A 27,260-nucleotide genomic window follows, 5' to 3' on the forward strand; every position below is an offset into this window, starting at 1 on the left:
TTCGGTTTTCACTTTACTGCCGTTTTACAGATGTACGGACGAGTGCTTTATCGGCGGCGCGAGCCATGTTGAATCGCTGCTGCCTTGAGCACGTCAAGGACTTCTGGGTAGTATACTAATCTTTTAAGACCATGGTCACTAAGAATTTAGGAAACGAGAAGGGGGAGGGGGGGGGGGGGGGGCAACTTCCGAGGATTCATTATCCCTTGGCAGCCATTGAGAGTGCGGCATTCCACAGCACCGAAGAAGCGATCGCGAAGCGAGAAGAGTGAAGGAGCCACCTTTTCGCAAGCTGTCAAGGTACACACCAACTCATGTTTACAAACAAACCGGAGCGCCCGAAGCGCCCCTAGCGGACGCCACCGGCGCCGCGCATGCGTGATGGGCGTGTGGGCAAGAAGCTCGCCGTCGCCCATAAACAAACCATTGAAATGCGATGTTGTCGGCGTCGGTGTGAGTCCCCGCGTTCTTTTTGGCGCTGAAATTGTTGATTCTACGTCCTCCTAACGATGTCTGACTACTTGAGCGGCGTCAGCGAAATTACCGAGGCTCGTTACACCACAAAACGTCGCGTAAATCATCTGACATGCGGCGATTAATTCCGCGTGGACGCCGCAGAATGTACGCTAAAGCCTGATTCACATGATGAGATTTCGCTCGCAATTTTCAGTAGCGACGTCGCTCGGACTGCAAAAGCGTGAACCGTAGCTGAGATGTCGACGTCGATACTGAAAATCGCAAGCGGAATCTAACCAAGTGAATCAGGCATAACAAGTCGGTGATGGCCACTGGTAACAATGACCAACATCTCCTTGTATGTACTGTTTACTTCCAGCCTGCTTACCAACCTTTAAACTTAAGTCTTTTGAGGCCTGCACGTACTTCTTATCGCAAGTACCAGGCCCACGTTTGGTCTATGGGCCGGTGTCCTCTAAAAGAGCAGACGACAAGCAGAAACGTTTGAAAGAGCAGACGACAGTTCGAACGATCAGGCGGCCGTTTGAACTTGAAGACGCATCGAACGTAGTCCGCAGGTGGTCTGTACAACTTGACGATTTTCCGGCGCTCATTTTGGAACAAAACAAATAAATTTGATGACCAGAAGTATCCGTGAATTCAACCCAAAATGCTTCCCGCCCAAGCAATCGTGGTCCGAGGGCGTCTGGTTTTCCCTTTTCACGGCACATATCCGCGTTCTCGGACGAACCGAGCGCATGAAAACTGACCTTTAAATCTTTCTCGACACTTTTGGTACAGCCCCAGTCGCAGCATTTTGACGAAAAGGCAGGTTTTTTTTGGTTCCTTTCAAAACAGCGCAGGAATACACGTCTCACATGGGCACTTCCGCCCACAGCCCCGGACCGGAAGTGCGTCCGACGCGCCACCACCGCGGCGTGACGTAACAGAGGTATACGGCGTGCAAGAGTGCCTGCACATCTGCAGCAGGTCGCGCGTTTGCTGAGCCCCCAGATGCGCCAGCGTCCATTTTGTTTCCCCGTCGATCTCAACCAATGACGGCGCGCGCTTGGCTGCCTCGTCATCGAGCGCTCCCTGTGCCTTCTCTACGTTGCCCTCTGATTGACGTGACCCTCCTTCCGTTCTGATGCGCCAAATACGCTTTTTAAAACCCTCGCTCTCCGCGTAGCTACATTTTTTCTCAACAACAAAGGCACGCATCTGCATACCTAGTGGCAAACTGACTTATAAGCAATTTTATTTTATCTTCCACGGATTCCGGAATATAGACTTTTTCGGTAATTTTGCTTCAGTGCAGTGCACGATCGCACAGTTCACTCCCTGCCATGCCACGGGGATAAAAAGAGGACTGGCATGCCGTATTATGCTTTCGTTGAAGAACTTCACTATATGTTCAGTCACAGGTTCCTCTATACTCACAACGCCTGGCACTTCGACGGCGGAGCCATGAGTGCCCGGTCGCAGATTTGGAGCTCGAGGATCTGGTAGCACAAATCATTTCTCGGGGAACCAGTGCAAAAGTCTTGCGCTATTCCGCGCAAGCCTTTTGCAGCGGCGAGAACCCAAAACATGGTTTTTAAACCCGACGAGAAAAGAAGCGCTAGCGCGAGGAACACGAGGAGCACGAGCGGGCATTCCATCGCCCGCGAGAAGTGTGTTTCGGCGTCTCGCCGCAGCGGGGCGCCCGTCACGAGGCTCTCCTCTCATCTGTTGTCTTCCGCTCTACCTTTTCAATTTCGGCGGCCGCTTCTTGTGGCGATCTGCCAGGCTTTGTCAGTATAGAGGAGGCTATGGTTCAGTGCAGCGAGGGCCACGCGAGGCCTTCTCTGCATGAACGGTCACGCGGACGGAACACCTTTCAATGACACACGCCCGCTCTTCTAGCCCTCGCTGAGTTTCGAGCTTAGACGAGAGTTGTTCCGCATATGCAAGAAGCATATACCCGCAGGAAAGAGTGTAAGCTCGCACCTGGTGGCGGGGGCGGCTGCTGCCTGGCGAGGTAGTCGTCCTTGCAGACGAAGCGGTGCTCGTCCAGCACGTACAGCTCCTCGCCGGTGGACAGTTGCTTGCGACACACCAGGCAGGTGAAGCACTTGAGGTGGAACACCTTGCTGCGCGCGCGTCGCACCAGGTCCGTCGGGGAGATCCCCATCGCGCAGCCCGCGCACTTGGTGCCGAAGCGCCTGCGGCGGAGAAAACACACATTCAGCATGAGATCACCCAGGGCCAGAACACTTCTGATGAGCTATATACCGGAAAGTTTATAAGCGTGAACGAATTGTCTTGATCACTAGTCTGATGCACTTGTGTACGTTCAGTCGAGGCTCGTTCAAAAGCAAGCTTGTATTTATAACCTTCGCTGTGAACTCCCCTTTTACGGGCACATAGAAGGCCTTTAGAAGAAACTCCTTTCAAGAGTCGAGATCACGAGCTGATTTGCGGATTCTTCAAAAAGTTCTTGTTGAAGGACTTCTAGGTGTCCGTGAGACATGGGGTATTATTTAAATGTCGCTGTATCCGTGCCGCGCTGATATATTTGTTCGTGGTTCGTGTCCGAATTGACTGCCACAGCGAGTGTGCATTGAGTTCTCTGGGGTGGCGCCCAATAATAATTATATAAACGAATGCACACACCTAGCATAGATCATGTAGCTGAACAAGGCTCGGAGAACTGAAGACATCCTTGTTTAATGACTACGCAGTTGGCTAGGGGTTACGTTATCGGAGATATGGCACAGGTATATGCGAGAAAAGTTGCGCCAGGTATACAATCCAAGGTCGCGGGCAAAAAAGAAAAAAAAATGCAACAGTGTGGCGGAAGCACGTAACATCAGTAGGAATACAGTCGTTTTGAGCTGTAAAACTTATCCTTCAAACTAATCATACGCGACAAGAAGGAGGAAATAGGTTCAGATTTCAAATCATTGTTCACTTCAAGGAGCAGAATTCTACGTCGGCAAAACGCCCAAAGACGCCTTCGACAGCTGAGCAAAACTCAGTTGTCGCGTCAAAGTTAAGCCCAACGTCGGAAGTGCGTATACTTGTCTTGGCCCAGTGTTAGCTGCCTGCCTGCATAAGCGCCATCTTCAAACCAAAGCAGCCTCCTACCCTGGACAGACACTCCAACTTCGACCGCACGAGGGCAGCGAACCACGGCGGAACTTCTGTCTGCTCCACACAAAGAGGAGAGGGATAGCGCTCGAGCGAAAGTCCGTACTAATTACGTACCGCTTTTCAATCGGAGCCTCCGGCTCGCGCGTGAGGGCCCGGTGTCCAGCGCAAATAGCACTCGTCTCACTCCCGTTGGCCGCTGGATGACTATAGCACACAACGGACCGCAGAGGACGCCACCAGCCACCAAAGCCAATTTAATGCCGTGTAAGGGCCACGTGACCATCGGGACGGGCGGAACGACGCGCGGGGCACCTGGTCACGTGATACAGACACAACGCCGCTTTGGCTGGGATGGCTCGCAGCGTCTTCTGCGGTTCATTACACGTAATACAGGGTGTAAGGCTCAGGCAGAGCGCCCGCATCTCGCGGTGGCCCCTGTTTACGCTGGGTCGAGTAGCACGGGCCAGTGGTCACTTCGGACATGCCCCTATGGCCAACCAACACGGGGAGAGAAAAGTCTTAACCGCACTTGGTTGTTCTCTTTCACTGTTGAGAAACAGTAAGGTAGACATGGGAAATAACTGCAGGTGAATATTGAGAACTGAAGTTGGCTCAGTCAGGCGGCAGGCCGGTTCTGCTCTTCTCGGTGATGGAGAGATGTCAATGTGGGAAAGCGGAGCGGAGAGTTAGCAGTTGCTTACTATAGGTTAGCATTGTGTGAGTTTGTATGGGCTCACTGTCAACCACTTCGTAGCGAGTTTAAAGCCCTAATTACCTCTACTATAGTGGGAGTACCTCACGCAGTTGCGTTGATATGCTTGACTCCGAACGGATGATTAAATGTTCAAATAGAAAGAACCTTTCATGCGAATCTATTCAGGCGCCAATGATCTCGCAGCAATAAGCTGCTGTTCTTTTTTTACGGGCACGTATTTCTTCGAGGGAGATGACAGCGTGAGCGTTTCTCGAACTACGAGAAACCGTCTATCATCGAAATGCGTCCGTGCCCGTCGTTGACTGAAGTCTCCTTTTGTGAACGTGAGAGCGCGTGCGGGCGTTTGCATGTTCAGGAGCACACGTCAAGGGGCGGCGGCGTTCCTCGGAAATTTCTTCCGCCTTTAAATCACCCGGTTTTTTTTTTATTACTTTTCCTATATTACCGTTGATTTTTTTTCGTGCGAGCTGTGGCTACCGGCGCCGCGTGATTTGCGACACAGAGCAGCTGCCTTCCACGCTCCACTGGCTGCCGTTGCTCAGGTGCTGCGCTCGCACAAAAAGTGTCATACTCGCTCACGCGCGTCTCTCCGAAGAGACGCACCTAAGTTTAAAATTGGTCCAATGTATCTTGAATGGCAGAAAAAAACAAAGACAAAACGAAGATTTATTATTACTAAAGTCACTGGACCCTGGCAAAGTATAGTAGCATTGCCTTCCCTGCCCACAAACAAATATCAACATAGAGACGGCCAAACCTGGTAAGGTGATTGGCTGATCTGTCTCAGTTGCCATTCAACTTTTCTAAGCTTCGAAATGGTCATTCTGAACTAGTCGCGCCAGGATTGCTATGAAGCTTCATCGTACTGAAAGCTTTCTTCGTCAGTACGAGCGTCTGTGGTACTGTGTATGTAATCAACTTATCAACCATGCTTATCTCCCCAGGTAACGTACACTGATATTTCTCTTCTCGCGTATTTTGAGAAAGGTAAATAATTTTTCACTGCATCCAAGCACGAAGATGAACGCTTGCTTCGCTGGTGCGGGGATAGCCGTCAGTAGCGAAACTATAGATCAGCTTATGAAGAATGAAGAGGTGAAGGAGAAATTATTTATACCATGAACTAAATTGAGACCCTTCGGGGAACTTGGTGCTACTTTCCCAGGACCCAGTTACTTTAATCGAGACAATTACTTGTTTTGCAGGATAAGGCCACTTCGCGGCATTAGGCAAACATTCATCGATAAAGAGTGGTGACAAGATCTATTAACCTCACATTTATATACAGGGTTTCACAAAAAAAAATTACAGGGTTTTTACTGCAAAAATAACCTAGGCATCGCCGAACGCTCATTCTCCGCCCAAAGGTAGCGCTAGAGGTCACAACCAGATGCCAAAGTTTCAGCCCGATCCAATACCTTATTCAAAAGTTATAAGTGATTTTCTGAAAATTTTAATGCGAAAATGGAGCCCATTTTTGCCCGTTTCCGGTTTCTGGTGCCATAGAGCCCCATGCATTCGAAAACTCCGTCGGCCGCCATTCTCCTATTGAAATGTTTAGAAAATCACTTATAACTTTTGAATAAGTTATCGGATCGGGCTGAAATTTCGGCATCTGGTTGTGACCTCTAGCGCTACCTTTGGGCGGAGAATGATCGTTCGGCAATGCCTAGATTTTTTTCTTGGCAATAAAAAAACTTTTTTTTTGTGACACCCTGTATATATTTGTGACGACTACGAAAGATTACAAAACACCAGGAAAAATAGAGCCGTTTCAAAAGTCACGTGCCGATTGGTAAGTAATTCGGTCTGCTGCACAATGGTAGTACAACCACACACCGCGGAGCGACTTGTTTGGACTGCGCTCCTGCTATACGAGGGCTGGTGAGCAGCGGGACGCGTCTAAGCCTAAGAAGCTCGCACATGTGTCCGTCATTGTGCAGGAACTCCGCAGCTTTCAACAGAGGGCACACTTTCGAAAGGGGTCTATCATATACTGTGCACTTTGTTTTCGTGGGATGAACGCCACTCGATCACTTGTCGGTGCTCGTTTTCGCGATAACGCTCAAGACAGGGGTATCTAAGTGTGCCCGCCTTGTTATTCGAAAGAAGTGTCGAAAGGTGTGTCACAGTTTCGTGAGTCACTGACTGACTTCTTGTTTGTTGTTTTGGTCTACTATTTTTTGATCGACTGCATGGGAGCGGATCACGTGCTGAGGGAAAACACACCGTTCATGTAAAAAAAAAAAAACGAAAAAGAAAAAACAAAAACAAAAACAAAGTGGCGACATTTAGACGAGATAATGCAAACTAAATAAACGTGAACGTCCTCAGTGCCCGCAGAACTTCGTTAGGCCTCTTTGAATAGTAGAGATACATTCAATTAGTCCTCGCGCCCGTTGGTTTTTGTTTGCCCGTCGGTCGGCGACCCTGACAAACCTGACGAATGAATAGAGCGCATTCTAGCTCCAATCCGCGCTCTTTTTAGCGCGATATTAAATGCGGGACCGCCAATCCCAATGACGGTCTCGACCATTTGAGTCCCATCACGACAGAGGTATGCACGTCTTTGATGCAAGCTTGGAGGCACGAGCCTCGAGCTGTATACCTCCGCAATCGCTATCTGCTCACATATAAGACTCAAACTCTCCGCAAGTGTTCACACATAAGACTCAAACTCTTCGCAAAAGTTCACACATAAGACTCAAACTCCCCGCAAGTGCTGTAGATCGTCCTGCGACCTTCCGAACCGCGAGGCAGCGCTCGTGACCAATCGATTGGTGTCATTTGCTCGGACAACCGCTGCGCGTCGAATACTATAGTCGCTGACGGGACTAGAACGGCAGAGAGGTCCTTCGGCTGTCTTGCTTCCACCACGAGCTTTCCACTTTCGATGATGCTTCGGCGTATCTTGAGCCTGCGGCGTGCAGGCGTAGCCGGAGCACGGTTGAAGGCAACGAGCACGTCTTGGAGGCATTGCATGAGAAAGAGGTGCCTCGCTGTTTTTATTTTGTTAATGGCTGTAGAAGTGGTGCCTATCTCTGAGTTCCTACTTTTTGCACGTATACCATTACTGCGTGCTAGACGTTAAAGACCCCAGGGCCCAGCCCTATATACTGCTCTGGCTAAATTATTTACAGTACAGACATCGAGGAGGCCACTTCAATAAAGAGCTTCCAGCTGCCTAGATGCCTATTCGTCAAATTATATTTTTTTAATATTTCGATATTTCTAATTATTACACCGAAATAATCTTGCACGGATGTCACGCAATGTGCTGTTGTACACTGTGTTCGAACGTCAGCAGCCGCGAGACGGCTACACATGACCTGCCTTCCCCACTGTCTCCAGGAGTACGCAAGCGCTACAGGCGTAGCCGGGCGCTGCACGCACACCCGCCGCGGGTTGTCCAGAGTGATTTACGCTTGTGTCCCGCGCAGCCCAGAAGGCGGCTTGGCCCAAGGCTCGGTCGCGTATCGGGAGCCGCTCCCTTGTACGGCGGCGGCTCCTCGGCTTCGCAGTAACGAACCACGCCTCGTTCCTGGGGCAGCTTTATCTTTGGCGTATAAAAATGAGCCCGGCCAGGCTGCAGCCTGCCCTTTGGAACTTGCATGCCGGGGCCCCACGCGCGATTGGCTGCCCCCTAAGTAGGCGCCCTGGCTGCGGCTGCTTCTTTGGACGCAGCATGGGCTGCGAGATGCGATGCCGCTGGGCAGACGCCACGGCCAATAGCCTTTTCCCACGGAAGAAAATGGAGCTCCCTCGACAACCGGCACCGGCCGGCAAGTACAGAAGGTTTCAGCATTGTATTTTTAATTAATAACGTCTTTTTTTAAGGTTTTTTAAGGTAGGCTTCGCTACACCACATACCATCTTACGGCTCTTGTGCAGCGACGGTGTATACAAAAGGCAAAGCCAATCGTTCTGCAAAAAAACTTTCTTCGGGCGCAACGAGTATTCACTCTATAGTGCTAAGGCTCGTGCAACTGATGTTAACGCTGCACAGGGCTCTTTAGATGACAGGAAAACCCTCGAGCAACATAAGAGTTCTTTGTTGCCGCGCGCTCTGATACATCGTTCATCGTTCACGATTTCCAGTTTCATACCGCGGAACTCGGATTATCGCGGACGTTTGCGCAGCTTGACGTCCATGTTCTTCCCACTATGTTTACTCACTCGTGATTCATATTAAAAAATAAAAACAAACAAACAAATAAAGACCAATTTAAAAATAATAAATACGACAGTCAAAAGAAGAAAAAGAGCCTAGAAAATGCGTCTCAATTCGCGCTCTTCTCACGAGCGGATATAGACGGTATGGCTGATACAGCGAGCGGCTGGAATTCCGCGTCGCCTAATCGAGCTATTTTCTCGGCGGTTAGACAAATAAGATTCGGGGCAAACGGCTGTTCATTGTTTCTCGTTCGGGGCGGCGAAAAATGCTTCGTTCCTTTTTGTTGGCTTCGGTCTCTCCGTTTTCCTCTTCGTGGGGGGGTTCCCTGTATCAAGGCGCACAGGCGCGCGCTCGCCCCGCGCCGCGGATTATGCGTTCGCGAGAGGATGGCAAAAGCAACAAAAGTGGGAGGTCTTAATCCACGACGCGCAAATAACGTGCTTGCATCGCTCGCGAAAAGGAGGCCTTGTTGTTGCTGCTGCTGCTGCTGCTTTGCCTCGCGGCAGAGTGCGGCCGAGTCTTGCATTTGATGCCGTTTTGCGCGCGCGGGAGGGAGGGGACCCTTTTCGCGCGGAATTGAGGAGGCGAATATGAGGAACGGTTGCCGTTTTGTTTTCCTGCACGTGGTGGCCGTTAAATGGGCGGCCGCAGAAGCATACGCGGTTCGCGGTACGGTGGAAGCGGAATTGAAAACAAAAGATAATGCCGCGAAATTGGGTTTTTCGTTCCGAACGCCTTTGTTGCGTGGGGAAATAGAGAAAACTGCGCTCTTTGTTTACCCACGTGAGTCGACGGTTGGTGAGAAAGTTCTGAATAACGATTACGGTTTCGCCTCGTGTCTGTTTCGGAGCATTGGTGGTTGAGGCTGTTACGTTGTTGTGGAGTAAGTGTGCACCCGTATTGGGGAGATGCAAAAAAAAAAAAAAAAACAGGAAGTTTTTTTTTCAAGTTTTTGTAGGTATATAAATTATAAAGTGTAAATATCATCCAATCAAAAAAGCATAAACTGGGATGGCAAATAGTTTGTATAATTTTATTTTAACACGTGTTAATTCGTCTTAAAAATCTGAAAAAAAAACAACAACAATAGAAATACGACGTTTAAGGAGTTCTTTTCAACGAACACTCTTCAATGCATGCATGCCAACTACGCCTTTTTCCTGTCGGTAACATTATTGACCCATATAAAATTTACTGGATCCGACGATAAATCAGACGAATTCCTCGGAAGAACGAGGAGTTCGCCAGCATTCGCGTCTCACAATGAGTTCCGTGCACGTTTCTCCGTGATGCTCGTTCGAAGGGCATTTCTCGAGCAGCATTATCGCTCGCTGAACGCCCCCAGTACGTTCTCCGATATGTCAGGCGAGGCAACGTTATCGAAACGTAATTTACTGCGCTGCTTTAAGTTGTTGACTACAGAGCGGCTACATATCCACGGCAATCGGAGGTCGATTTCTGACGACATATCATCGGAGTAACGCGCGGCTTTTTACTTTAGCGGCACCACCAAACTCATTGCGTATTCCCAGGCCCTGAACGGGTGTATCTATCGGGGAGTGTTGGCAGCGGCAGAACCGGCGACTCCAACCCTAACCTCGATCAAGGCAGCGTGCGCTCTACCCGCTCAGGCTGGCCTTGGCAAGACCAAAAGATGGAGTCCTTCGTTTTGGCGCTGCTAACGGAAAAAAAGGGGTGGCACTTCGAATCCCATTCTATAGTGTGTACAGGTCTCTTGATTGCTATGCTTTTCGTTTTTGCTCAGTTCAGCGAGACAAGCAATGAAAGTCGGTGTTGTCTTAATTCCATCGCGTGATAAATACGCGTAGACGCAGTTCGCAGACATTTAGGTGATTTCTTCTTTAAGGCTGATTTTGGGAATGCGCTCCATATACCAAGTGGTAGAGCAAGGGGGTAAACATTCGAGGTAAGTGAGGGCATGCAATGAAAGGCGCGGCCGAATTGAGGCAACAGGTGATGAACGAAGGGTATCATTTCGGTGGTTGGTTCGGGCAGTCGGTTAGATTAGATTAAGCAGAAATGCAGACATCGAGCAAAAAGCCAGTATGGAAGACTGTATTCTGAGCGGAGAAACAAAACGTTTACGGAGAGAGGGTGAGTGCGAGGAAGATGGAAGTGGGTGTTGAGCACTCCTGTCAAATAGATTGTGATAGGATGCTGGGAGCATAAAGATCGTGGCTGAAGGGAGAACAAAAAACGAGGAAAAAAAATACATCGATTGGCGTGAGTGGGATGCATGATTTAATTTGCAGAAAGCACGACTTAATTTGAGTTAATTTCAGAAACCATACTCGTAAATTCCGTAAATAGATTGCAGAGATCTTCTTTTTTTTTTTTCCCTTTGTTTTTGAGTAGGGCTTAGTCGCTAGTCAACTTACGAGCGTTTATGATTTGGAAATTAGTCCCGGGCTGTACGTTTTCTCAATGCCGGCGTGAAGGCGCACTCATAGCAAGCTCTTGCAGTGGCGTCGCAACAGGGGGATTGCGAACGCCCCCCCTCTCTCTCTCCCAAAGAGATTTCAGAAACAGCAATTAAATTATACAAGGGAGGCATAGAAAAATCTGGGGCCTTGCCTGAGAACGACATGGTCAGGTCTTCAGCTTCGGTTTCTTAACCCAAGGGCATTGTGAAAGAAACAACGGATTCATTCAGGAGAACCCAAGCTGCGCAAGAACTAGTCGCTTCTTGCAGACGCCTGTCATCGCGGCAGAGGCAGTCGTCCAGTCCACAGAGAGAGGCCGCGAGAAACTTGACGACAGTGCACTTTCTGCTCCGCTTCTCCACTCTCGAGTCGCCTCTGGGAGCAGTGGGAGTGACGCACCAACTGCGCGCCCCCTTGAATGCGACGTATATATATATGGGATCACTTCCGTGTGGAAGCTCATAGCCTCGGCGGCTTCCTGGATGAACACCCCGAGGATAAGGCGCAAGCGCAGCCATAGTTGCTCTTGTGACGACTCCTGCTAGAGTTCTGGAATTTCACGGCTACTTTCTGGTTTACGCTCTTGTCATGTCAAAATATAGCGTGCCTAAATATTATGTAGGCTTGTCATTAGCCGCTACCAGACTAAGAGTGTAGGCCTCAACCAACCATGCACTGGTAAAGAACCTGAACAAGCTGGAATTATGTGCAGCACAGTGTTGTTTCGTCCGGGAGACGTAGGTCGGCTTCGAAGAATACGAGAAACGATACTCAAAGGACGCTTTATAATAATACATGGCACCAAATGAAAATGGAGTGTGCTTGTCTACGACGCAGTATGGCCTTTCAAAATAGCGCCTCACACCTCTGAGAAGAGCAGGCGATCACTCCAAAGTGATTCAGTCTCAAGCTCTGGCCTAACCGAAATAAAAACGGAAACGTTTATTTTGGGGACGCATGAGTTTGTAGCTATACTCCGCCAGATAGGTCGTCGATCGAGTCTACAGTCTGGCAAACAGCATCCGCCTAGGCCTAGCTAAGCCTTCCTAGGCCTAGCTCCGGCCTCGTGTGCACAAGCCTTCCGCGCATGCCTTCGCATAGCGTCCTCCGCGCTTCCACGCGCGCCACTCGGCGTCTTCGCGGGCCCTTGGGGAGGCACTGCTCTGATGCGGCGGCCACGCCTGACGCTGGTCGGTTCGCGAGCTCGGCCGCTCCCACCCGGCCGTGCCTCCCCGCTGCGCGATCGGGGACCACTCCCCGCGCGCGCGGCAACGCGCCTGTGCGTCCCCACCAGCACCGAGTGCCCGTGCTGCGCTCATCTCTCAAGAGTCGTCCGCGCTCCTCCTCGAAGACTCCGCTGTTCTTCCACCAGAAGGTCTTCCTTTTTTTCGCGGATTTTTTTTCTTCGTTTCGGCGTGCTGTGGGGGGAGCGGTGCGTTGCTTCGTGTCAGCGGCGAGCTCACCGGTGATCCATGTAAACAACCGGAACATTGTGTCAGACGGGGAACACAACCGAGCGATGCCACCGGGGGCACAGAGCGCCGCACACGACTCCTCCTGGTATGCGTGGCGGGCCCATGAACGCAGGATGTTGCCCTTAATTATGTCTGGAGCTTGGTTCGAGAAAAAAATATTCGGAGGGCTCCGGTATCTGCTCTGATGTCGAGGCTCGCGAGGTTCGGAGGAATTATTACGTTAAGAAGGAGCGCCATATTTTTCACTGTCGAGAGAAGTATAGAAGAAGAGAAAAAGGAAAAAAAAGAAAGGGAGAGAGATTTATTGAGAGAGATGGAGGTTAGGATATAGTGTTCTTACTTTTTTTCGTACAATTACGATTATGCTAGGCGTTGCAAGCACCTGCAGCAGAACCTTTTTGGCCTTCCAAACAGGGAGCTGCATGTAGTGAATTAAAGTATCATGACATTAGTTTATGTTGTTGCTTAGAATACCATAAAACCATTTTAAAACGATAGGGCAATGTTGAAGTTGTTAAATATTTTTTGTTGAAACAGTTGAAACAAAAAAAAAAAAAAGGGTTCGCAAAAAAGATTTACTCCGTCTATGCGATCACTTTATCGAAATTTAGTGTGTCCGAAAAGAAAGCTCCCATTAGGATCTCGCAATACAAATAATACTGTAGTTCGCAAGCTTTGCCCCTGTGCCCAGACAGCAAGGGCACACGGGCGAGCGCACTGCTGACACCTTATTTGCCAAAAGACGAATTAGAACAGTTACCTCTGAAAGTCACGGCCTCGCGATGTGGCATTCAGCAAGCAAAGCTTGAAAACTTGTAGTGTTAGATCGGACGACACTCGGATGGGTAGGTCCAGTTGTCATCTTAACCACAAAAACAATAAACTTCCACTACTGGCGAAAGACAACGTTCAAATCAAACAGAAGGATAAAAATGAACCCATTCATAGCCTTCTTCGTACTGGTGGTACAACGGTACTGGAAGAACACGTCCTACAAATGAAGAACGACACAAAAGCCTAGTTTTTGACAGCCAGCGTCTTGAACTCTGCTCAATCATCGCTAAACCCGCGAACAAGACAAGACTACATTCTGCCCTTCTGCGAACATGCGGGGCGGCGGACAGACCGTCGAAGACCAGCTTTCTCTCCGGTCTCAACTCCACCGAAACGAAGGCTCGAAGAAGTTGGAAAAAAGCCGTCCAGGCGCTGTTTCTTCCCCGCAACGCCTCTTCGCGCGTAATCCGTGCGCGAACATCCCCTCTTCGCTTCATCCTCCTATGTCAGCAGCGGGCGAGCTCCGAGCCGACTCCTGGCCGTTTCCGCGAAGTCCCACCGCGGTCCTTCTTCGACGAAGCCCCTCGAGACACGAGGCATCTTCCGAAGCAGACAGGGAACACGAAGCAAAGCAACAAATGCACCGGGCAGTCTGTTCTGCGACGCAGGAGGCGACGGTGGTTCCTGCCAGCCGCGGAGGTGTGCCCGCATAAGCCGCCCCGGATTATGCGGCTGACGGGGACCGCCTCGGAGGCAACGGGGCCCCCTGCAAGCACGCCAAGGACAACCGTCGACGGTGGGATGGGCCGCTGAGCCCTCGGGGGCTCCCGCTCGCCGCCGCATGCACACACCTCGACACGCAACGGCGCCGGCACAGCGTCTCTGCCAAGGGCCCATGTCAAGAGACTCAGCGCCTGCGGCTGACAGCGTGAGGTTTATGCGCGCGCGGAGGGCTGCGTTTTCGCTTTGTTTCTTGGTCTCTCAGGAGTACCGCCTCGCGTGTTCTTTGTACTGTATAGAAATGTATACGAGGCTACGAAAAACCACAGCCGAGCGCGCCGAAGTCGCAGCATGATAGCGCCATCTTATCACTTGGTCCGGAGAGCAAATGCTGGTGTGCGTACCGGAAAGGCGACCTTCAGAGGCTTGAAAGCCTGACGCGAAAAACGGGAGAGTGCGTGCTTGTCGCCTTTTCGAAGATTAACAGTAGTACCCTCTTTCTTTAAACTGGTTTTAACGTAGAGTGTGTTTTATCAGCCGACTTCTATTTAGTTCTGTAACCTTTGGCTGTAACGGCCGGCTGCAAAGAAAACCATATAACAAAACTTCAAACCCCCGGCAGGATTTGAACTCACCAGCTGTAAATTGTAAGCCAAGTGCTTTGTCAAATAAGCTATCCCGTTTTTTTTATTATTCTTATATATTATTGGTTTGACGTTAAACAATCAATACAGACAGCGCAATTTTGGGAACAAGCAAAAGAAATCAGCTATAGAGACACACACACTGGCAAACCAACCAACGAACAGCAATGAGGATAAAAGACTACTGGTGCCTGCTAGTGCCGTATAGCATCCCCCAAGGCATTTCATACTCTCCATCAATGTTGTACAAAACGGCGTTACTAAAACGCGTTATTTTTTTTTAGGCGGAACGGGGAAACATTGCTGTTCCATTCTGCCTTGGAACTGAAACGGGAACTCGTTACGTTTTGACGGAAACGGAGAAGGGAACGGCGTTCCTTTTTTTCACCTCCAAAGGTGTAATTTTTACCTAGTTTCTAAAAATAATAAAGAAAATATCGTTCCAAAAAGTACTATCTAGATAATTTTTCTGCTACTTATTTTATGGTTTATTTTGTGCGATTCTCGCTTGGTAACAGTCAGATGCCAGCGAGCTGGTGGTCATTGATCCTGTTTTCAGTGCCCGAGAGTACGGAACAAAAAACAAAAATTTTCGTCGAAGAAAACGATACAGAGAAGGGGACGTTTCAAACTCAGTTACTTTCTTTACTTCCACGAATCCTCATACACCCAGAAATCTAAGGCCGACTACTGCCATCACTGAACTTCCGCAAACAGTCCTACAGTTAGAACAAAATAACAGGTTACCAGACGTCGAGCGCGCACTTGTATCCCGAGCAGGCACGTAGCCAGAAATTTTTCTCGGAGGCGGCCCGCCCATGACAAAATGCTGTATGAGGTGGAGGGGGGAGAGGAGGTCCCAGCAAAATAGAAGATTTCGGGAGGGGCCCGGGCCCCATGGGCCTCCCCCCTGGCTACGTGCCTGATCCCGAGCATTGATCACATAAAACACACAAAAAAGTTAACCTTTATTTCCTTTCCCCTTCTACCCCACCTTCAAACTGAACAACGAATCCGACCTTCACGAAGCAGGACTGGCAATTTTCAAGACTAACCTTCCAAGAGCCCTACTCTTTTCTCCATTTCCTCTCCAGCGTAAGAAGGTGGGAATAAGACATGTTGGAATGTGCGCGTCAGTTTGTGCTAGACTGATAAGCGGGTCGTTTAGTCATTGCTGCAAGATCTCCGACGGAACTCGTGCCCGATAGGCGTGGCGAGGACGCGCGTTGTTGGGAGGGCATCATCGAACCTCTCTTGTCTTCCTTTGTAACTGCCACAACGAGTGCCGTCTCCATCGCACATTCATGGATATGGTAAAACTCTGAGATTTAAGAAAGAAAAAAAAAAGAATTTATCCATTAGTGGGACCTTGCTTCCGCTTGTTTTCTTCTTTAGATGTCCTTCCGTCACGTTGCCATTTGATGGGATACACAAAACTTTGTTTCATCTAAATATATGTGGTAATTATCAAAATACCAACGTAACGTATACGTAACGATGGGTTCCATTTCTTAAGCTGTAACGTGAACGAGTTCCTTTCTCACAGATGGAACTTGTAACGGGAACGTGTTCCAAAAATCAGAAGGAACGAGGAACGAGCTTTCGTTCCTCTTTTTCAGGAACAAGTACAGCACTGCTCTCAATGAAGTATTCCCGGATGCTTCCGACACTGACATCTGCATGTCGCACAGCCATTCTGCTTTTCCAAATAGCCCCAGGAGCATCATTATGTCGTGTGGCGCCGGTTCGCTGTCTACCGAAAAATACCGAATGCAAAAAGGAGACCAAAGGAGCTCTTTTTTAAAGATCCGCTGAAGCACGTCCCAAGAAAGGAAGGCGCCCAGCCATTCAAGAAGACGTGTTCGATGCTTTCCGGCCTTTTAAATAAAATACAGTTTACAGTCCAGAACACCGGAAACCCTCTAGCTTCTAGAAAAGTTTTGACAGACAACGTTTCACTCTGCAGTAAAAAAAAAAAAATTAGCTGCTTCGAATTGTATCTTCTATAGTTGCAACACAAGAAAGTAGGACTAGAGAAAGGAAGGACGGGGAGGAGGAAGCAGACGGAACGCTGGAGAGAGGAAGAGGTTTCACTCTCTCCTCTCCAGCGTTCCGTCTGCTTCCTCCTCCCGCAGCCTTCCTTTCCCTCGCAGGCGCCCCACCATTTTGAGCTGTAACTTACTCTAAGTTGAACATGATTGTAAACCTGAGACTGGGGCGGAAAAGAGAGCACAACAGAAGGTAGTACAAGAGGAGGCAACGTCTCAGAGACGTTGCCTTTTCTTGTTATTATTATTTGAGACGTTGCCTCCTCTTTTACTACCTTCTGTTGTGTTCTCTTTTCTGCCCCAGTCTCAGGTTTACAATCATGTTCAACTTACACCAGCTCGCCTGCACTCTGACTATTTTTTCGTTACTCTAAGTGTCAGCATCAACCCTTCTACGGGATCTCCCGTCAGCCTTTTTCATGACATACAGGATAAGTATTGTAAAGAGAAGCGTTCAAAGATAAAACGACATGTCGGGAGTCGGAGCATGCAACAACTAAGTCATTCGCGCGACGCATTGCACAGCATTCGCTGTGCAATGCTGCGCCATCTCACGGCGTATGTCAGAAGCGACTGCGAATCTTCGCTAGGCGCTGCCGTTCAGGTGCCCTTCTCTTCTCTTCTGGAAGGCCGATCACACATTCTGTGCTTTGCTTGCCAGTCTTTGTCAGCATAATCAAGCTTGTATAATATTTTTAATAGAATTTCGAGCGCTTTTCAGGAGCCATATTTGTTCATACGTTCCTTGTTCTGAATGTTTACTTCAGTGTCCACTAAAGCTCTCGTAAGTACTTCATGACTTACCTAATTGACCTCGAGAAGATTGGGATTGGCGCAGAGATCTAAGTAAACCCCAAGGCGAGGATTTTTGGTCTCCTGCACTAAGGCATGTAACGTGCGCGTGTAACCACATTCTAAGAAAAAAAAAAAAAAAAGATAGCAACGGCGCGTTTTCCTCCTATTTCCTCTCTACTACTGACGCGCCACCAAGCGGACACGAGAAGAAGGGAGGAACGAGACGTTCTTCTCCTTCTTCAGGCAGGCGGGAGAAACATTTCGCCCTCTCGCCTCATCTTCTTTCGGTTTAATTCTTTCGAGCTCGTCACGCGCGGTGTTTAATAAACTTTGTTGAGTTGATTTGAGCTACAGCAGCAGCGATGGCCGCCTGTGATTCCGTCTCCCAGTCTAAACGTGCAGAACATCTCGGTTGCATTGACGTTTTTACCGCTAATTTTATCAAACGAGCGAACAGGCTTTAGAAACAGCGATTTCCGGAGCAGTGCCAGTAGCGCTACGTATACACACACTGGGCTAAGATGACGGACTCCGGATTGCGGAACCCCGCGGAACGACGTGTCGACCCCACGGTGTCGACCTCGACGACGTTACGGAAATCGCGGAAACTGCGTCCAAGACAGGCAGGATTTGCTGCCGGGTGGCTGAGTGGCTTCTGTACCGCGTTCGGCTTTATTTCCTGATGCCAGGTGCCAACCGACCATCAACCTGGTTTTGTATTCCCGCGTTTCAGCAACATAGCAACAACATAGCGATGGCAGCGCTGTGCGTTGTGAACGAAGGCTGGAATTGTCGCCAATGTGAACGCGTTACCGAGTGGCCAGGCGTTCGCGTATCAGTGATGTATACAGCAAGATGAGATCACGTAATGTGTCGGGCATTGATGCCGTTCGTCGGGCCTTGATCGAAGGGGGCGGAGTGTCGCAGGTTGGCATTCCGCTTTACATTAAAGAGTTTTAAGACCGCTTGAGGGATTACGGGGCAATCGGTCGACCTGCGGCTAGTCATGTTGGAACGCTAGCCTGAACCGTATAGCTCCTATCGTACACTGGCCAATGTGACTGTCGTCTGCGATTTCCTGTTGTCGTCTTTACGAGAGCGACTGCGCTCTGGGGGAAGGACTAAACAGTCTTGAGATATGACGGAAAGTACGTAAAAAGCTGTATTTTATTTTACTGTTTAAATATACTTAGGTTCCTACAGAAACTTCCCTCTAAGGCGCGCTATGATGAGCGCTGGAAGTTTTCGAGGTCACCATGGCGCAGCTCCGTACACTTAACACCTGCCGCGATTCGCGGCTTGGACTGCATTCATATTGGTCGAAAAGCGATTTCTCTGCCCATGAAGTATCGCTTCCAGCTGAGTGAATACCCCCTCCACGGAGATTAATTCAAGACGACAATTGCAGCCGTGCGCGAACAGCACAAATAGAAAAAAACATATATTACGATAGAAAACTGGCTTCCTTGGCGCCATTCTACGCTGTGCTGTGCGGGGAAGCAAACACATGACTTGGAATCGCATTGAAGCGGTTTGTTTTATCGGCTTTCAAATAATTACGGCATGAGCGTTTAATTTTTATTAAGGAATTCATCCCCTGAGCTGTTCAAAATACTTTCGGAGGAATGACATTACTGAGAAAGACTCTACATGCTAGGAATATTATTCATCGCTTGGGTGGTCATCGAGAAAAACCATACCTTCTAAACGACGAGAATAAAAGGCTTCCAGAGCTCGGAATTAGTAATTGGGGTAGTGCACTCTTGTTTTGATGTTTGTATGTGCTGTGTATGCAAATGTGCTCGTTGTATATGTTCGGCTGATGTTCGTGTACGCGTAATGCTCGTATATGTATGTATAAGAAAGAAGCCGAAAGCGCAATATTGGCGTAAGCAAATAAAATATATTTGGTGACCCACGAATTGAGCGGAACCTAGCGCTACCAAGCCTAGCCACTTGTAATTACTCAGTTTGACCTTGCCATCTGGTGGCGAGCGATTTAACCTTTTTTCACGCTTCGCTGTGTTTTCTGGTTACCGTGCAGGCACGTGGCCAGGATTTTGTTTCGGGGGGGGGGGGGGGGGGGGGGCATGACAAAACGCTGTATGGAGGGGAGGGGGGAGAGGAGGTCCCAGCAAAATGGAAGATTTCGGGGGGGGGGGGGGGGGGAGGGGGGGGCAGGGCGGCCCCATGGGCCGCCCCCCTGGCTACGTGCCTGTTACCGTGCAACAATAACCAAGCAGGCTGTCTCGAATTCGCTCTTTTTAGAGCGGCCTTTGGTTTCGCGAATAGTTTACCACTGCTCCGTAATGTGCGGTGCTGAGGAAGGAGTTCTGGCTCGAGGCATGGCAAAGGCTCGACGTAAAAGTGCGCTAAGTAACTGGGTATCGTATGTGTCCGTTTAACATCGCAGTGTTGACGAGGAGGAGACCGAGTGACTGCTTTCAGAACGCAAGTTTCTTTACCTGCGGGGAAACCTCGCTTCGGAAATAAACATATTTCGCGGAAAGCTCGTGTTAGGCTTTTATTTGCTGCTCCTCTCGCACCGTACACTAGACGTAGCGTCCGAGCGTCCTTGTTAAGCCTTATTGGGCTCTATTTGCTCGATTCAGGGCCGCCACAATGAGATGAAGACGACAGAGAAACTTTGCTCCCGTGCTTTCAGGGACAAAAAAATTCTCTCTTTCTGAAGGAACATAGGTTACAAGTGCTTTGCTACCTTTAAAGAGGACTATATAAACTTTTTTTTCTACGAATGCAAACTTAAAGGTACCGGAAAAATGAAGATATCGGCACGTGAGGGGCAGGCGTAGTTCTTAACCCAAGGGTTGCTTAAATTAACCTAGCCCGCTTCTTTCAACTAAAAGCCCTGTTTACATTGTTTTAAAAATAAACTGAATCTTCGTTTTTTCCTTTCTGAAAGAAAGATTTTTTTTTTTTTTACTTTTTAGTTGCTTTTTGTATTGTTTAATCTCTATAGCCCCATGGCAAATCAGCCTCGATTTTTTCGAGTTTGCAACACACACACACACACACACACATATATATATATATATATATATAGAGAGAGAGAGAGAGTTGGAGAAGTATGGCAGCAATCCTTTCCGAGAGATTGCGGCGCGCCCCAGTCCACTGAGTGCACGGTCCGTAGCCCGAAAAATCTATCATGCTTATATGAGCACTTTTCCTGCCAGCTACGAATCGGTTTTCCTTCGATCCGCGTGCGGTCACAAGGCTGGCAGCAACGCCTTGCCATAAGCGCGCGCTCGTTACGCGTGCGGGCCGTACCCAAAGTGGTGCAACACTGTCCTCGAAAGACTGGAAGGAGAGCAGAGCTGTCCGTGCAGTGAGATTTTTCGCAACGACGTCCGACTCTGTCTTATCGGCCCTTCGCGATCGCAACTAGGAGCCGAGAGAAAAGATCTCAACCCAAAAAACGCGCTGCAAAAAAAAAAAAAAAAAAAAAAAAGAAAAAAAAAAAACGCGAGGGGAATTGCAAGTTCTTATGGTCGGTCCAGGGAGTACCCGTTTAGAAGAAACTGCACGACCTGAAGAATAACCTCCGTCTCAGCTGAGTAATGCGTAAATACGTGCAAAAAAAAAAAAAAGAAAAAAGAAAAGGTCTCTCGTTAGCGCACATGGCCTCGTTGTTGGGCTACGAAATATTGGTCTCCAGATGACCACTAGAAAACACCGGACCGGTCTACGGCGTCGCCCATAGATGGAGACACTTTACCTCAAGAAAAGTCCCTTCCCTCACATTCGATTTTTCTTTTTTAAAGTCGCGGCACATTGTTAGTGCATCATACAAAAGACAGTCTGTACGCTATAGGAAGTTTTATGGAACCGTTTTTGCACAGTCGATACGGTGGGCTGGGTCCCCAGGTACGCACTGCGCGTGCGCCACCGCAGAAGACTCGCACGGTTGCACTTCGTACCGGATGGGCAAAAACGGTTCCCAAAAACACACTACTGTTTGAGGCGAGCTTTATCCCTGTGCGACAGTTCTGAAACGTTGGTCACACAAAAACTGTCTGAAGACATTTTTTTAGAAGTCTCGTGCACTCGTGTCTTTTGTATAAGGTATGATCGGCCCATCTGCGGATGAAAGGAACATGTAATGCAAAGTAAAAGATAAGGCAAGCTGGATATGTACGAGTAAATATTGATGGTTGGGGTCCTTTCCTCTTGAGGTGCTGCGGACTCCCGATGACTGCTGATGATGAGGGCCAGTCGGTTGTTGACGGGGAATAAATATATTTATGCGCAGGTTACGGGAATGTACAGAAAGTTTGGCGAGCAAAAAAAGGGAAGTTTCCGAGCGTTCCGCGCGGACCTTCTTCGCAGCTACTCGAGGTGAGGCCATGTCCAACTAGCTCCACTCAAGAACGCTGCCGCTGCAGGGTAACACAATTCCTAAATAGCCAGGCGTTCGAGCAGCTTTCTCTCTCGTTAGAAAACGAATTGCATAGAAAGCAACGGTTTGAGTTGACATAAGTTTACCCTGACGCTATTCGTTAAATCTGTCATCGCTTCGTCTTTGACCTTCCCATTCGTTGACTCTGACGTCAGGTCTCAAGGACCGCTTTCTTGCCACACGAATGTGCAATGGTACCGCGTGCAAACATATACGAGACAACACTTGTACGGCGCTGGATTACGACGGCACGCCTAGAAGAGGAACGTGATAGACCTGAATGCATCTGGTGCTGGCGTTTTCCAAGGCTTTCCGGGGGCATCCCTGACAACAAAAGATGATCGCGCCGAACCTTACAATATGCAAATACCTAAAATGAAACGTCACCGTTGAAAATATAGCAGCCACTAAGCTTTCTTAATCATGATGTTATATCTCGACCATTTCGCACTGCAATAGCCCGCAGCTTCTCGGATTTTCTAATTCTATTCGCTCACCAATTTTCACCGACGAAAATGCATCGTGATTCTGCAACAGGTTACATCTGGAACACAAGCTGGCATTTTAGTCGCAGTTTTAGAAAAAAGAAAGCACGCGACGTGGCTTTATTTTTCTGTCTTCTACTTTTTATTTAATCGCTTCGTTGATTTCGATCTAAAAGCAGCAGACTGCGAACAGAAGCTTCAGGTTTCTCCCATTGCGTTTCTATCCCTTTCACTTGCACCCGAAACCACTTCCATGCCCACATGCTGCTCACAAAAAATTTTGAGCCCGATTCCAATTTTCTATAAAAAAAAAAAAAAAAAAAAAACACGAACTTTTATTCCGCAGATTCCGGCGAAAATCCAGCGGGCGCCCAGAGCCGTCTGAAAACTTCCCCAAAATGTTTCGCTTGTTTTTTTCTTTTCTCGTTTCACACATTTCGTTGGTAGAAAGACAAAAACACTGACAAATAAAGCGAAAAAAGAAAAAGGAAACGAAAAAGGCCGTTGCACACAGTGTTGAGAAACAAACCCCCGCAGCTACGACAAAGGAAAACACTTCGCGTCGGATGGCCGCGGGTAAGGCTGCAACAACAGCAGCAGTTGGTTCAGAGTTTGTCAGAGTGTTGTCGGGGTTGGGGAAGAGGATGAGGAAGAGGAGGGAAAAGAGTGTCCGAAATCGGATCCGAAATCCCCTAACACCGGCGCCAGCGTTTTGAAGAGGGGAGGTGGGCCAAATCCCCGGGATTACATCCCGGGGAGATGGGCCGAGCCCGAGGATACCCACCCCTCCAATCCCCGGCTATCGACGTGTGCGCTCTTGCGAACTGTCCTGGACAGGACAGCTCTCACCCTCCTTTCTTTATCTTGCCTTCGCCTTCCCTCTTCGAGTCTTGCTTTGTTGTTCTTTTCTTCGGATGTCTGGACTTTGTCCTTGTGTGTTACTTTTTCAGTTAATACTTCTTCTTTCAGATTGGGCGGGCAGCAGCGGAGGAAGCGAGGAAACCGGCAAGTTGCAGCGTTGCCAGGTTGGGCTATAAATAGCCAAATTGGGCTAGTTTTATTTGCAGTTGGCGGGAAAAAATTGTAGTTGGCTATTTGGCTAGTATTGGGCTATTTCTGACCTGTGCACTGGGCTATTTCTGACCTGTGCATTGGGCAATTTCTGACCTGTGCTGGAACCAAAATGCCTGAAAGCACTTGGGTTTATAGGTTTGAATGTATTTTATAGGGTAAGTTACGTGAACGTTTGGCGCTTCAGTCCCTTAATCCTGATAAGTTTGCGACAGCAAACAAATTCGTCTTCTTTTTGCGCGCCTTGTGCAATTGTTTACCTCCGAATTATGTCCGAATGCAAGCATGTGCTGTTATTCCTCCATCTCAACAAGTGATGGCGCGATTCCTTGCGGCCTTAACAGCACCTGTTCTGCGCATTCTTTAGGTTGTCTGTTCATTGGCGTGCACCTATAGGAAGTATTCACTGGCGGCCATAGCTGTGTGCACGACTGCTGAGCGCGTGCTGATGGCGAGCTTCCACAGTTCTTTTGTAACGTGCATTCCGCCCCCTCAAAGTTGCCGGTTGTAGCAGCCTATTATTGTGGGCTCGTTCGTCTGTATGATCTCTACGGCTCGTTCTGAGCATGCGCTCTAGACAACACCCACAAATATGGCACCCCGTGAATACCTCTTATACTTTGAGTTCAATTCTGCATAGTTCTCCCGTAACGTCACTCTGGTCACCGTGCCCCGATAGTAAGCGTCCCAATAAACTGGAAAGTATGTTGTTATGCGCTTGCGAGCGCTTCAGGAAGTTTGCCGAACGTGTAAGGGACGCCATTTCTTGAGCATTTGATGGATAAAAATGTATTATGTGTCTTTTCTGCTCAAAATAAATGTTTCAAGTGATAAGTTTTTTTGGGCTATTTTTTGGCTATTTTTCTGGATCAACATTTGGCTATTTTTGGGCTATATCTCGTAGACGTTTGGCGGTTTGGAGTTCAAACACCTGGCAACCCTGGCAAGTTGTCGTCGCAGTGTAAAGCGAGAGTGAAAGTTGGACTCAAGGCAGGTAATATTTTTCTTCGACACGTGGCAGTCAACAATATAAAGGATACTCACTGGCGGTCATAGCTGCGTCCACGGTAGCCGAGCGCGGGCTGACTGCGAGCTTCGACGGTGCTTTTTCAAAGTGTTTTCCAAACCATCAAGATTGCCGGTCTTGGCAGCCATGAATGTGAGCTCATTTTGAGCGCGCGGAGTGAACAGTGCACTCAAATATGGCGTCCAGCGAGGCTCCCTCCCTACTGCAGCATGAACCTCAAAATATACCGAAGATTGAGAAGGAGAATGAAATGGCCAAGGCCCAAGGCTAATGAAACGTGGCGTCTCTTTGATTTGCCACGAGTGAAGTTAAGCGAGCAGATATATCTCCTCGCTTAACTTCCCTCAAAGATTCATTTATAAATGAATCTTTGAGTTAGTCCAAGTTAACGAGAGCTGTGATCCTCCACTAAGACTAGAACGATTTCCATTATTTCTTTCACTTCAGTGATTTGGCACGTTCATTGAGTACGGAATCTCAAATCCCCACCGCTGTTACCGAAGTTACGTCATAATTTTGGTTAGTCCTGGGGCGCGGCCAATGTCGATGGCATCAGCAACATCCTGTGGCTCACGTATGCACTATATTTTCGTTCTCCTAGAGTTGTTGCCCTTATCTATCGACTGCACGGCGGTCCTTCACGCCTGTTTTTGATCAGTAAGAAACTGAAGCGCTATATTGATTAAACTGGATAAGTTCGTCGCTGGAATGCTAAACAATCCCAGATATATTTTTTTTCTTTTTTAATCTTAATGTTGATAATATTTGAGCAACAAATCAAGCATGAAAAAAAAAAACTAAGAATATGCGATATCAAAATTGCAAAACAAAAAGAAAAGAAATTCACACTCAAATGGACATTGAAAACAAACTCGCAGGACGAAACAGACAATTGACTTCTTCCAAAACCGACGCGCCTCATCGCGGCGAAGTACCACGCAGTGCACTCTGGGAACTAGTTGGCCACTCAATTTCGGTTTCGACTGAGCAGCTTCATCTCATGTCATCACGCCGCGACCAAACGTGCTGCTTGCGTTTTCGATTATCTGACTTTTTACGAATGTACAACACGCTCATTCTCGAGCGATACAAAACGAAGACCAGGGCACTTTCCTTGGTTGCCGAAATACCGGATATTGTGAGTGCGTATACAAACGTAGTAACACGCGGCTTAGTCACCTCACCCCACGAGTGCATCTTTGAGCTCAATGTCAGTAATCCCGTCTGGTACCAGTGAACTACAACTGAAATTTGGTCAGCTTGGGCCTGACACGTATTTTGTTTGCCAAACGTCTGCTTTTTGTTCCTTCATTGGGCGAAATGCAAGCCACATCCTCACAGGAGTATCGAAGTTGAGCCCAGCGTTGACGCATGAGCATTTAAAAAAACGCAATAAATACGACCTCACTACAGCACAAAAGTCAATATGATGTCTTCGTCGTGTCATCACATACCTCACACTCAAATTTTATGCTGATGGAAGATTAGGTTTTAGCAAACGCTGAGATCGGCTAGCAACAACGGAGGCCCTAACAAGCGTCCCCTACTCCTCGCTAAGCTTTTTTGAACGAGCTTTTATTGATGCCCAAGATCTGTGCCTGAACTGTGTGTCTGAAATTATCTAGGCATACTTAGTCGGGAAGAAATCAAACACATAAATATTATGGCCATTAGCAACCGTCAAATGCGCTTTGAATAATTTCGTTTGTTTGGCGCACCATTTAGAAGTTCATGCCCGTCTGTCGTACTTCCGGGGAACGGTGCGACATTCTTCACACAAATGCTCAACTTTTGCTTTCTTAAAACGGTTTGTATGTGCGAATATGCCTATATGATTGAAGGATAACTTTATGTGCATACGCGATGTTGAATATTAGTGGAATGCAAGCGGATGGAGACTTCACTTTGTGCAGCGCTGAGGTGCGGTTCAGATAAGAGATGAGAAGTGTGTTCAAATGGAGCTTTTCAATGGCGACTTCGAGTTTTACCTAGCGTACTCAGGCGTATTAAGAAAAACAGTAATTGGAAAAAGTTATATTTCTTCTTTGGGCGCACGAGACAAACAAACTTCCTGATCAAACACACTTACCTAAAGGCGCGAGCTCGATGTATGCATACTTATTGCTTGCTAGAGCGCGTTGATTCGTACACAAGCAAGATCCCCGAGCTTCGCAGCATCCAGATTCCCAGCACTGGCTAGTCCACATACCTTGAAACGCTAACAGAAAGACTCAAGTACACAAATACAACAAGTATGCGTTAAGACAAGCTATACGTCTCGGGCTTGTGCTAAAGATTCGAGGTCTGGCCATTTAAGTCAGTTTAGAGACCACAAATGATTCTCTCGGGACCAGAAAACATGAGATCACGGTCGTTTATAGTCCACGCTCTGTGTATAACCTTTTGCCGACGTGTCCATCGAAACCGAAACCATACCACTCTCCTCTCTGGCCAACTAGTTCCCAGAGTGCAATGCGCGCCGTGATGCTGTGGTCGGTTTGCCTTGCTGCATACCCGACCCGGAGGAATAACACGGAGCCAACGGTTTCAACAACAAGAAACTACATTTAATGGGACGTGGACAAGACGATTAACATTGCTACCGGCGCTGCCGGAGTCCAGGCAGCGACTCCCCGTGCGCCGCCTCTGATCTGCCTTATCAAGGCGGCGCATCCGATGTGCGCGTGGCTGGCGTGACGTCGCCGCCACGCGGGAAAAGTTCGGCTTGAGCCTCGCAGTCGGGCAACTTGGCTTGGGAGCCGCCAGGGTGCCCACAATGCATGCAGGGATTTATGGAAGTAGTCTATCGTGGAAGTCCCAGAGCAAACCCGGAAAGTGTGTTTAGCCTCCGTGCTCTGCTGTCACGCGGCGGAGCCGAAC

The 27,260-nt window shown here is 48.5% G+C and overlaps 1 protein-coding gene across 1 annotated transcript in view; it reads right to left on the minus strand.

The window, feature by feature from the left end:
* Positions 1-27,260, minus strand: part of LOC8053829 (LIM/homeobox protein Lhx1) — a 221,651-nt gene that overhangs the window by 142,832 nt on the left and 51,559 nt on the right. Inside the window, exon 2 of the mRNA XM_042290760.1 lies at positions 2,446-2,660. Coding sequence (XP_042146694.1) covers positions 2,446-2,660 — 215 coding nt within the window. The remainder of the gene's footprint in view (positions 1-2,445; positions 2,661-27,260) is intronic.

Source organism: Ixodes scapularis, unplaced genomic scaffold, assembly GCF_016920785.2.
Source record: "Ixodes scapularis isolate PalLabHiFi unplaced genomic scaffold, ASM1692078v2 PGA_scaffold1__304_contigs__length_218370807, whole genome shotgun sequence".
In the NCBI taxonomy this organism is placed as follows: Eukaryota; Metazoa; Arthropoda; class Arachnida; order Ixodida; family Ixodidae; genus Ixodes; species Ixodes scapularis.